Source organism: Protopterus annectens, chromosome 11.part0 (genome assembly GCF_019279795.1).
Source record: "Protopterus annectens isolate FY-2018-M chromosome 11.part0, PAN1.0, whole genome shotgun sequence".
Lineage (NCBI taxonomy): Eukaryota > Metazoa > Chordata > Ceratodontiformes > Protopteridae > Protopterus > Protopterus annectens.
This window is the reverse complement of record NC_056745.1, coordinates 404,977,163-404,990,666: the sequence shown is the minus strand read 5'-3', so window position 1 is coordinate 404,990,666 and position 13,504 is coordinate 404,977,163. Positions and strand designations below refer to the sequence as shown.

The window sequence follows — 13,504 nt, the reverse complement described above, 5'->3', positions numbered from 1 at the left end:
AGGACAAGTCTCAGCCTTACAGGAAGCAGTCACAATGACTTTCCCCTTTGTACGCCAAGCATGTCCCTTTTGGAAGCCCCCTTAGGGGGAAAACTAGCACTTTTTTCTCAAAACTGGCAAACAATCACCCAAGACAAATGGGTTCTGAATATTGTGTCTCAAGGTTACAGGTTCCACTTTCATACTTTACCAAGGCTAAAAGGAATGCCAGACCTGCCACAAAATCAATGGGCAGAGGCACAAAAACAAATTTCAGCCCTCATGGACATGAGAGCTATTCAAAAAGTACCACAACAGGAACAAGGACAAGGATTTTACTCAAGACTCTTCCTGGTCCCCGGAAAGGACAAGGCCTGGAGGCCCATACTAGACCTTTCAATTCTGAATACTTAACTGGATATTCCAAAATTCAAAATGTTGACATTACAGCAGCTTCTACCCATGCTGGGCAAGAAGGCTTGGCTTGTTACTCTGGACCTCAGAGGCATACCTGCATGTCCCTATCAGACAAAATTGCAGAAGATACCTCAGATTCGAAGCTGGTACAATGCACTACCAATTCTCTGCACTGCCCTTTGGCTTATCTACTACGCCCAGGGTCTTCACAAAGTGCCTGGCACCAGTAATTGCATTTTGCAGACAAAAAGGAATTCAAATATATCCATACCTGGACGATTGCCTCATTCAAGCAGAGACAAAGGACATTGCATCTGGCGTTTGTAAAAAGGTTGCTAATTTCTCTAGGGTACACAGTAAACGAAAAGAAGTCAAAACAAGTGCCCACGCAACGGATTATATTCCTGGGTGCCAGCTTAAATACAACGGCCCAGATGGCTTACCTCACGCCAGACAAACAAGTTCAACTAACTCAATATTTTCAATTACTGGCAAAAAAGTCCCATCTCACTGCAAGAAAAATTCTGCAGGCCCTGGGATTCATGGCATCCTGCATACTACTAATACCATATGCCAGACTGCATATGAGGAAATTACAATGGTACCTAAAAAGTGTTTGGACTCAACACTCTCACAGTTTAGAAGCAGTAATACCAATGATTCCCTGCCTACAACAGGAGTTTCGATGGTGGGCACAGGCATGTCACCTAAACAAGGGTCAGCCTTTTACCCAACCCACAGCCAGGCAAACTCTAACAGATGCTTCGGATTACGCCTGGGGAGCACACATGGCAGGAAAATGCATTCAGGGCAAGTGGACCACAGACCAGATGCATCTTCACTGCAATCAGAAAGAGATATTGGCTGTTCAAAATGCCCTAACAGCTTTTAAGGACCTTCTGCATCCAGGACATTTATTACTAAAGACAGACAACACCACAGTAATGTGGTACATAAACAAGCAAGGGGGCACTCATTCTTATCCCCTATGCAGGCAAGCCATGACCTTGTGGAACACAGCTCTAATGTATCAAGTTCACCTCCAAGCACAATTCCTGCCAGGAAAGAAAAATACTCTGGCAGATGATCTAAGCAGAAATATCATGGACCCTCACGAATGGAAATTGAATCCACAAATCTTCAGCATGGTAACGCAAAAATGGGGATGCCCAGACATAGATCTTTTTGCCTCCCCACTGAATTGCCAACTACAAAAATTCTGCACAAGGACTTATCACAAACAAGCATGGAAAGTGGATGCTCTTTTGTTCAGCTGGAAAAACCTAAACATTTATGCCTTCCCGCCACTGCCTCTCCTTTCAAAGGTACTCCTAAAAGCCAGACAAGAAAAACCACAGATGATCTTGATTGCTCCAGACTGGTCACACCAGCACTGGTACCCTATCTTAAGGAACTTGGCTCAAGGCCCACCATGGATTTTGCCACAAATTCCACACCTTCTGACTTAACAAAACAATCAGATCCTGCACGGTCAGCTCAAAACCCTAAACTTGGCTGCATGGCAGATGCATTAGTCAAACAGGCAACACCTCTCTCTAAAGCTGTTATGGATGTCATTTTGGAGGCCAGGCGGCCTAGCACCAGGAAAGCTTACTCAGAAAAATGGAAGAGATTCTGCACCTGGAACCAGCGTTAAAGCCTTGACCCTCTTGTTCCAAATATTCCTTAGGTTTTACAATACTTAACTGAGATGCTGGACAGATGCCTATCTTTCTCATCAATTAAGATCCACGCCTCTGCCATTTCAGCACATTACAACACAGATCCTCCTTTATTCTCTCATCCCTTGCTAAAGTAGTACCTCAGAGGGGCTAAAAACATAAGACTGCCCTGGAGAGCACCAACACCAACTTGGAACCTCAATTTCGTTTTGGAAAAACTGACCCTACCACCTTTTGAGCCAGCCAATACAGCCAATCTAAAATTTTTATCATGGAAAACAGCTCTGCTCCTGGTAGTAACTTCAGCACGAAGAGTCTCAGAGCTACAGGCATTAATGGCAGTGGAACCTTTTATAATTTTTCATCAGGGCAGGGTTTCTTTAAGAACAAACCCTACCTTTATGCCAAAGGTGATATCTAGTGTGGCTCTTAACCAAACCATCCATTTGCCAACTTTTTATCCAAACCCCCAGAATAAAGGGAAGGAACTTCTGCATTCTTTGGACATACACAGGCAGCTATGCTTCTACTTGGACAAAACAAAAGCTTTCAGGAAAACTGAGCAACTGTTTGTAGCATATGCTGCAGGATCACAGGGCAAGGCTATCTCAAAGCAGACTATATCTAAATGGATAGGACACTGTATTTGTTACTGCTACACACAGCATGGGAAATTGGTCCCAAATAACATTAGGCCACATTTCACCAGGGCAACAGCCACTTCAACAGTCTTTCTCAGAGGCGTACCTACCAAGGAAATTTTGGAGGCTGCAACTTGGAGTTCAGTGCACACCTTTACCAAACATTACCACCTGCCTCTTTACTCTAAATCCAGAGCAGGATTTGCCACTGCAGTTCTGCAGGGCCTCATAGCCAATCCTAACTCTTTATAGACCAGCCACCCAACCTTAGCTTTGGGATTCTACCCAAGTGTAATGACTGCAGCAGTGTAACATAATGAACATAGTACAGTTTTGTACCTACCATAAATGTAGATGTTCGAGTGTTCACACTGCTGCAGTCCAGGTTACCCTCCCTCCATCCCCTCTGAACTAGCTGGACTAATCTATACCTTTCTATCCTATACAACCTTTGTGGTGTATTTGCTTGTAACTGAAGGTATTGTTTTTATTTTGTATGTATATTTTTTATTAGCAATATGTATTGCCTACCTACTTTGGGGCACCTGACATCTGGGGCAAGAAAAACTGAAGAAAATGACATTGGATGCATCTTATATACCCCTGGCGCACTGACATCAGGGAAGAAGCGACAGCAGCCGACACCGGACCAAGAATTTGGAACTCTGGCTGACTGCGGGACCGCCTGACGGCAGGATAACCCAAGTGTAATCACTGCAGCAGTGTGAACACTTGAACATCTATATTTATGGTAGGTACAAAACTATACTTTCTTTCTATCCATATTGAAAACCTCTGCTGCTTTGCTTCTTGGTCTCCGTGAACAGCTTCACTAAGCATTACTATTTCAAGTGCAGCTTTAGGAGTCTGGCATCTTTTGGCAGTATGGTACTTAGAACCTGGCCCCCTTTTCTTAAACCTGGGTGGCTATCTGGTTCTCTCCATCGTAGTGGTTATGCCTGGGTTCAGTGGAACCCTAAGATCCATCAGGAGGGAGGCTTTGATCGCCATAATGGATATGTTTTTACTGTATCATTTGAACTGCAATAGAACACTCTCTGATAGGTTACACATATCCCCTGACCATGTCCCTGTATGTTGGAAAACTCTCCATCCAGTTTGTCTTTTGGGGGTTCTTGTAAATTTGGCAAGTATATACTTGCATGTTGTCGATTCACAGTATGGATGCCAAATTTATTTTGTTTCATGATCTACAGGGATCTACAGGGATGTTACACTGTGGGTAATCTGGTAGAGTAATGGACAAAGTGCTTTTATGTAGTTGATGCATGATGTCACAATGTTTCTCAGCACTAGACACATGCACCACAAATATACGACCTATTGAAAATAGTTGCTGAAAGGTTTAGTCTTGAGGATGAACCCATCCATTTATTTTATGTAGTACTCATTTTCTTTATTTGATCCTTTGTGCTTCATTGTTTTCAGTCTTCAGCTAGTTCCCTATCCACCCCTCTTATGTTACCTGCTACAATTTTATTTTTTATTCTTAGCCTTAGAGTGCACTGAATATGTAAGCAAAGTAGATGGGGTGAAATGTTATACTTCTGAAGAGACTTATTGAAAAAAAATGTGATTTTCTGCTGACAAAGTAACACTCATTTCTTTTCCTTTTAGGCTTGACACATGGCTTTCACTGGCTGTTGAATGTTTGGAGTACTTTCCAGATCAGCTGATAGTAGGAATTAATGAACAGTTTTCACAACTTGGGAAAGAAGGTGGTGTGGATGCATATAAAAGACTGCTGTTTGACACTGTAGCAAAATACTACAGTCAAGACAAAGATCCTTTATTAAGCAGTCGGTATTTTGATATTCACTCAGGAATCTGTCATCTGCTGGGTATGCAACTGAGTTTCTGAATGGCAACATGTAACTGCATTTTATGTATTACACCAGTTTTGAGTTTATTCATAACCTTCAGAACTCTTCTGTTAGAAAGAAGTCTGTAGGGGAATGGAAAGGAATGATATCTATCAATTTAAATAAGAATTAACACTTCATGGGTTATTTTTTTCATGTAGCCAAAGTTTTGTTTGCTTTATACTGCACTTTTAGTTTGCTGAAAATAAGGAGACTGACAGAACAAGGCATGCTGTTTGAAGGCTTATCCAGATTTATACAAAATTCATGCTAACTTAACCACATTAGTTCTGTTTCTCCACAATTTCTGCTTTCTGTCTTTATTTTTTTGTACTTTCTGTGGAGTAGCTATTCAAATACTGCCAGCTGAATAACCCTTTTGACCATAGTTCACACTCACACGACCAGCAGGCCTTCTGAGGCAGCATACATGCCACAAAGTGCTGACCAACAAACCAAAAGTTATTTAAAAAATATGTGAGGACTGCACAAAGCCTGTTTATTGACCAGCATAACAAGACTGAAAACCAGGAAATGAAGATGTGCGCTGACTGATGAAACAGTGCAGACCATTGTGGGTGCCATGCATACAAGTAGTGGAACATTACTATATTCTGTACCCTACCACCCTCAGTGGTGACACAAAGAAGATTGCCAGTTCAACAGATCACCCTTGCCTAATGAGAGGCAGATTACTGTACCTAAACTTGTTTGGTTAATAAGGCTTTAGTGTCTTTTTGAAACCTGTTGCTCATGTGTCCACACCCAGCAGTACGTCAATCTGTAATGCCTCAGCAGGATGAAGGCTACCTTATAATGGGCATAGCAGTAGCAAAATGCACAACATTATATTCTTTATAGAATATGCTTTAAATTTCAGCCACTCTCTACAACCATATAGCCAACAAAGTGACAGTTGCTCAGTCTCCTAGCTGAGTCTTGCCTACTTGGTAGTGTTGAGCACTGTTTTGCTGTTGATCTGTTCAGCTATTTGCATTCATTCAGACCTTTCTTTGATTAGTTTTGTCTGGTTCCATTGCCATTTGTTTTCTGTGGACACCTATGGTCTACCTTTGAATTATCTAATGAATTCATTTTTGCTTACTGACTTAAATCCTCTATGGTCCCAGTGTTTCATTGTGCCTTCTGTTGCCCATATTAGCAATGGTATCTTCCTTCTGACTGAGCATTGCTATTGTCTCTCTTGTTTTGTTACAGTTGACTCCTTCGTCTCTACCATCCAAGGTGTTTACCCGGACTGCTGTTATGGTTGACCTGTGGTGCTTAGCAGTCAAATTTTTGAAGGAATTCCTTTGTTCCTGAGTTGGGATCTTGTTAGTTTTTCAAATTGTCTTATCTTGATGTTAATTGATCTTTGTGCTTTGCTTGATGCTAGGAATTACTGCTCTGCTGTTGCCAGATGATTTTGTGTTTTCCATCTACTCAAGTCTTCTTGCTGAAGATGACAAGCAAGGACTTTTTTCTTCCTGGGTACTTTACTAGCTTTGGTACCTTTGGCTATTTTTTGTTGGTCCTGTGAGTCATTTATGACTTTGAACTTCCCAAAGTCAAGTTTTGATCACTCGTCACAATCTGGTTCAGCATACTTTTCCAGGAACACTGTCTAGCTTGCTTCTCTACTGCATAAACTCCATTTGTTGTATTTGTGGAGCTCTAATAATGTGTACATTGCTTTTGCTACTTTCATTGTCCCAGGGGGGTTCCTACTACCAGACTAGATTGTATTATTTGGACTTTTTTTTTTTGAATTTAAGTCAAAATGTTCATAGTAGTTTTTGTTTTCGTTAACTCAGAATGTTCATTTGTTCATTGTAGTATTCCTGGTTGCATTCCTCACATTCCACATATTTCCTCTTGAAATGTATTTACTTGTGTTAACCCAGAGGATCATCAAGGATGTATTAAAAGACATAAGATCTGAATCTATATAACAAGATATCTGATGATGTCAGTCTCCATTCTTGATGAATGGTATTTGGTTCCGATCCCTCAGAACTGGCTCTGCCGTTGTACAGCTTGCATCCGCCAAAAAAACTCTCAAGCTTACACTCTACCCACAACACCCCTCTCTCCATTACCTCAGGTCTCTTAGTCACTCTGATAACAAGACGTGTCAGCCGATACTCTCCAGGTAAGTGCTTTAATTATATTGGTACATCTTCCTTAAAACTTGCTCTCTATATTTTATGCTAGTCTATTTCTATTGTATTTTTAGTGTGTGTGTGTGTGTGTGTGTGTGTGTGTGTGTGTGTGTGTGTGTGTGTGTGTGTGTGTGTGTGTGTGTGTGTGTGTGTGTGCTCTAAAATGATGGAGAAGCAGAAAGGCACATCAGGCTTTAAGCAGTGCCAAGATTGTGGAAGAAAGATGCCCAATTTGGACGGGCATCTTTTGTGTGTATATTGCTTGGGTGTACCCTGTTTAGAGACTAATTGTAAGATCTGCCAAGGTTTTAGTTCCAGAATTTTGAGAGAAAGATTCCCAATTTGGACGGGCATCTTTTGTGTGTATATTGCTTGGGTGTACCCCGTTTAGAGACCAACTGTAAGATCTGCCAAGGTTTTAGTTCCAGAATTTTGGTAGAGCAATGGAATAAGTTGATTTTGAAGGGATTGTTAAAATCCACCTTTGAAGAGGAAGCATCAAAATTCTCCAGAAGAGTCTGTCATGGAAGACACAGACTATGATGAAGGGGAAGGTTGCCCCGGTCACCCCCTGAAGATCTCATTTGGAGACATCCTGGAAATCTTAAAACCAGAGGGATGATTGGAAGTCTACAAACCCATCCTCAGAGGAATCTGTGTTCTTGCAGGATTTCGGTGCTTGCCCAACTACTTCCTGGGTGACCCCATCCACTGAGAATCTTATCAAGCTTATCTCACAGTGGGCATTGAAAGCTCCTGCTTCCATAGAGCTGATTCCCTGGAGGCCAGACAAAATTTTATCAGCTCCAGAAGACCAGCCACACTGGGGAAAGGGCTTAGCAGTATATGCCATGGTGGTGGTGGCAGCCACCAAAAAGAACTTGCCAAGCAGAGTTCCTCTGTCCACCATCCTGAGAGTCTCGGATGATGGACAAGTTTGGGACGAGGGTCTTTGCATCATCGACCTTTGCTCTTGGGTCCTTGAATTTCATGGCACACTTTACTAGACTCCAAAGGGATCTGAAAAATGAGCTGTCTGATACCCTTGCCAGGGCTGGTCTGACAAGGTGGGGAATAATGTTGCCTCTCGGCTTGCCACCCTGGAGTCTACATCAGTCTCATCCATGCAGCTCATCACTCATGCAGCCAAAGGGACAACTAGATGAGTGTGTTCAGGCATTGCCATAAGGCGCCACACCTGGATGCACTTGTGTAACTTTGTGGAACATTTCAAGTCTTCCTTCGTCAGTGCTGTTATTGATGGATCTTCTTTGTTTGGCCCCAAAGTCAGTGACACACTAGCCAGGTGTGAAAAAGATGGAAAGACCCTTTTTGCTGTGGGCATTCAGTTCTCTACTAAACAACTCTACTCTAGAAATTAGAAGAGTGGAAAAATGTAGTTCAAAAGGTCCCAAGGGCCTTTTCAGGACACGTGGCGAATACACCCTGTTGGACAGAAGAAAGATTTCTAATGGAAGACACCCTCCCCGTGGCAGAGGAGGCCCATGGTATCAGGGCTGCAGAGACTCCTCCTCTGGGCAGCCCTACCAGCACTCCTGAATGGGGGCCCGATTTCTTACCTCTGGAAGCAGTCAGGGGAAGATTTTCACTGCATCCGACAGCCTGGCTATTAATAACGTCATATACTTGGGTGCAGAGTATTATCACCAGAGGTCACCAGATTCCTTTTTCTCTATTTCCAAAGTCTCAAAAAAGCTTCCCCAATGTTCTACCCGATCAGAGGGATCAGGCAGCCATAGAGGTTCAAAAGCTGCTAGAAAAAAGTCATCCAAGAAGTCCCACCAGACCAAAGAGGATTTGAATTTTACTCAAGATTCTTTATAGTGCCAAAAAGACGGGACTACAGATTAATTTTAGATCTCAGCCTTCTGAATGAGTTCATTCAATAAACAAAATTCTGGATGATCATGGTTCAGTCTATCCTTCTGTGAAGACTGGGTGAAAATAGAGGAAGGCTGCCAGCCTAGCCAGATAGAATTTTGGGGATAATTCTGTATCTGTAAATATTAATGTAAACCACAGGCTTGTTGTCTTAAATGGTAAAAATAGTGTTACATGTGGAACCGAAAAAAATGTAACCGTACACTCTACTGACCCCAAGTAAAGCATGCTGTAACCCTTTGATGTTAAAACGCAGAGTTATTAAGTCTAGAGTGAGGCATCCTCCCTATTGTTTTAAGGCCAGACTTAATGGCCAGAATTTGCATGCATAAATGTCCTTTATTGCTCTGGTTTCTGCCCAGAGGTGGTGAATGTAAATGTAGTTTCTGTTAGCCTGGGAACCCAGGGAAGTGTGAAGAATAATGTAATGTGAAGCAGGAATGTGATTTTAAGGAGAATCAGAGAGCATTAAGCATTTTTGTCTTGACCATCCAACTCATCAGCACTGTCTTGCCTCTTATATGCAAGTTATCTTAGATTTGTGTTGTCTCTTAGAAATAGCTAGAAACTAGAAAGATTAGACTGTTTTTCTGTGATGTCAGAACTGTACTGCTGAATTATTTTAAGTATTTCTCTGTGATCTCTGAACTCTTGACTAGCACTGTGTAGTAAAAAGTAGTCTTGTGTTTTGACTATTTGTTATTAAATATTTTTGTAGGGATAATTTAAGCTCTTAGTACTTGTATGCCTTTGGTAAAATTGTACAAAGCCAACTCCGATAGCTTTAGCCATGGGCGATACTACCAATTGGATAATAATATTGCACAGTAATAATTGGACACCCTTTTAAGGGCCTTTGGGTAGCTGAAAAATATTAGCTGGGTGGTGGCCGAGATTTCTACCGTATAGTCTGGGGAAAAAAAGGCTCAGGTGGTGAGCCTGTGCCAGCCTTCCCAAGGAGTGTCTGTGTGGTTGTATAAACTCTTCTCAAAGTGTGTGTGTGTGTGTGTGTGTGTGTGTGTGTGTGTGTGTGTGTGTGTCAGCTACTTGGGCAGGGACATGAAGCACTGGTTGGACAGAGAGGGTGCTGGAGGTTTTACTTGCCCACTAGGCTGAGATCTGGACCCTATAGCTGTGCCAGTGGGGAGTCTTATTGGGGACCTGGAGAGCAAGGGAATGACCAGCCCCAGACAGACTGTGATCTCTGTGTGCTCTTAAGGGAAATTGCACTTTACTGTGTGTATTTGTTATCCTTTCCACCTATATGAAACACCCCTCACTGGTGTTAGTGGTGAGGATTGAGGCTCCTTGATTGCTGGGCCAAGGCACGGGCGTCACACCTTCCCTTTCTAGAAAATGATTGGATGTGCTCTATAGACCTTCAGGATGCAAATTACCACATAAAGAAGGACAAACGCTCCAGAAGCTTCCTGTGCTTCTGGCTGGGAGGCAGTCTCGCCACAGCCCCAGGGTATTCACGAAATGCATGGCAGCGGTAACAGATCACTTGAGGCTATGCGGATTCCGAGTGTTTCCATACCTAGATGACTGACTCCTCACCGCAGGCGTCTACTGCTTCAAGCTACAGACTTCATATTAAAACTTTTCCAATCTTTGGGCATTATGATCAACAGAGAGAAATCCCAGCTGACTCCAGTACAAGACCTAGAATTTATAGGAGCACACCTCAGTACAGTTTCTTTCTCTCCATCTACACAGACTACAAAATATAAGGTTACAAGTGCAACTAATCATTTCCAAAAACAAGGTTCCTGGTGTTCTCATCCTACAAGATCTGGGAACTATCCCAACAACCATAACTTTAGTGCTCCTAGCAAGGTATCACATGAGGCAGTTTTAATGGCTCTTAGCGGCACAATGGTCAATACTGACACAGCCAGTGTCTTACTCGATTTTGATAAATCGCTACATGAAGGATCTTTCCTGGTGGATGAAGTCGAAGGAAAATCTATGGGGTTGCACCTTCACTTCCTCTCCTCCATCGCCATATTGACCACAGACACTTCCCAGATCGGGTGAAGGGGCATTGTCTGGGAAGAACAATTTAAGGCACTTGGTCCCAGCAAGAGGCCAGTTTTCACGTCAGTGTCCTAGAATTGAGGGTGGTGCTTCTAGCATTGCAAGCCTTTCAGTCCGTCCTTCCTTCGGGAACAGTTGCATTCCAGTCAGACAACATGTCAGTGGTCTGGTACATCAGCAAGCAAGGTGGAACCAGATCCTATCCCCTGGGTCAGGAAGCTCTCCGTATATGGCAATGAGTTATCGCTTCCAGACGCTTTCTAATAGCAATGCATATCCCTGGAAGCTCCAGTGTAATAGCAGACAAACTCAGCAGATGCATTCTTCTGCCTCACGAGTGGTCTCTCAATCCCAAGATAATGATGAAAATTTTTCGTCTCTGGGGCCAGCATTGCTGGGATCTTTTTGCCTTTCCAATAAACAACAAATGCAGCAGCTATAGTTTGCCCTAATTCCCCCACAGAAGGAGTTTCTGAGAGATGCACTACTTTTCGATTGACCCCCAAATCTACTTTATGCCTTCCCCCCAATCCCTCTCATTCCCCTATTCTTTAAGAAAGCCCAAAAGTTGAGAAACAAAGTGATCCTCGTTGCACCCTATTGGCCCTGTCTTGTCTGGTTCCCCTTCCTTTGGCCTCATCTGATTCACCGTCCTTGGATTCTGGACTCAGCTCTAGACCTGCTGTCTCACCCACAGGGAATGGTGCATCACAGCCTTCACAGTCTCAAGCTGACAGCTTGGTATTTCCAATTCCATTAATTGCCAGGCAGAGCAAATTACCTTCCCCAGTAGAAAGTCCTTCTGTCTTCTCATAAACCTTTCACCAGGAAACTCTATCTTAGCAAATGTAAGAGATTCTCAATCTGGCCCCATATGAATAATTTAGATCCCTTTTCAGCCCTGGTTGACAAGGTCTTGGAATTTCTGGCTTCACTTTTTCAACTGGGAGTTTTGGCTTCTGCCATCAAAGTCTAATTAGCAGCAATTTCCACAATGGGTTTCATGACCATACCTTGATTTTCCATCATTTATGCAAAACCTTTCTTAAAGGTGCTTTACGTCTAAAGCCCCCAATCAAGGATCCTATAGCTCCATGGGATTTGACCCTAGCACGATAATCTTTAGTCCTTCAGCCCTTTGAGCCAGCACCTACTTAAGATCTCAAGTTCCTGTCATGGAAAACTCTTTTTATGGTGGCCATCGCTTCTGCCAGGAGAGTTTCTGAATTATTAGCTTTGTGTGAAACACAATTATATGATTTTTCATAAGGATAAGGTGTCATTAAGAACCAGTCCTTCCTTTCTACCTAAAGTGCTCTCTGAATCTAATATCTATGGGGTTGCCTCTCCCCTTTCCAAATGTTTCAAATAAAGTTGAATATTGCTTACATTTGCTAGATGTTCACAGACAGTTAAGTTTCTGTCTGGACAGACTCAAACAATCTAGAAAATCAGATCAATTACTTATATTCAGTTCAGGTTCAACTTTGAGTAAACTGGTGTCGAAAGCTACCTTATCAAAATGGCTTGGGGATTTTGTTTCCTTCATTTACAGTCATAAAAACTTCAAGTTGCCTGTGCCTGTTAAAGTGCCAGATCTGTATCCACTTCAGCTGTTTTCCACTCCAAGGCTTCCACGGTAAACTATGTGCAGCTGCAATGTTGGCCACTTTATCACTCATTACAAATTGGATATGGTGTCCAGGAGAAGAGCATCTTTTGGCTCTGTGGTGGTCAGAAATATCCTTCCTTAGGGCCAACCAGTACCCTAAAGTAGCTGGGGGGGGGGACTCTGCCCCATTTGTCAAGAATGAATGAAGATTGACAACATCAGATAAAGAAGTTATGCCCTTACTGTAACATTCTATCTGTGTTGTCGATCATTCCTTAATTCTAGGCATCCCTCCCTCCTGACCCCTCATAAGGACTTCTGGAGATTTCGACACTTGTTCTGGAAGGTTTTAGGTTTCACCTTAGAAAGGGCTTCTGTTATCCTTCTATACTTTGCCTGCAAACTTGATCTGAGGTAATATAGAGAGGGGTAATATAGAGAGGGGTGTTATGCGTAGAGTCTTAGCTGGAGAGGTTTTTGGCTGGTGCAAGCTGTATAACTTCGAGTTGGTTCCAAAGGGTCAGTACCAAATCCCATTCATCAATAATGAGTGAAGATTGACAACACAGATGGAACATTATGGTAAGGACATAACTTTTTTTTTTTTTTTTTTAGCCTCCCCATGGGCTTTCTCTGATGCCCTCACGCCAAAGACTAAGTACATCAGTGATGTAAAAGACTTATCAGATGATGCCACTGTGACATCTTTAATGCCATGCAGTGTGCATAGCCAAAGTTTTGAAGCACTAAATCTGTGTCACCTTACTTCCATTGGACTGAGACCATGTAAAGTAGAATGTTTCCCCTTATATTCTGCTAAATTGTTTGTCTCATGTCTAACTCTACTTCTGAAGAGTATTTCATGAAAGTTAATACCTTTGGTGTGTGCAGGGAAAATAAGTCCTACACAAGGATTTTTGTAATAGGTGTTTGTTGTGTAGCAGCCAGTATATGAGTGCACAACTGGGACTGTTGTGTATACCATGTTTCTTTCACTCCAACCACAATCTGTCATAAGTGTTGGTCTCTTGAAGAGTTCACATTCATAAAAGGGGAATGTGTCTGGTTCCAAGTCACTATGATGTCTGCCAAAGCCTCTGGGACTTTTCTGCCAAACAAAAAAATGTTGATAGGAGAGAGAAGTGTCGGGAGACTAAGGCCATCCTGGATGGCTCTAGTTTTCCTG

At 42.5% G+C, this 13,504-nt stretch overlaps 1 protein-coding gene across 1 annotated transcript in view; it reads left to right on the top strand.

The window, feature by feature from the left end:
• The window catches only part of DEPDC4 (DEP domain containing 4), a 362,627-nt gene that overhangs the window by 234,259 nt on the left and 114,864 nt on the right, over positions 1–13,504 (top strand). Inside the window, exon 5 of the mRNA XM_044087899.1 lies at positions 4,358–4,581. Within this exon, the coding sequence (XP_043943834.1) occupies positions 4,358–4,581 (224 nt within the window). The remainder of the gene's footprint in view (positions 1–4,357; positions 4,582–13,504) is intronic.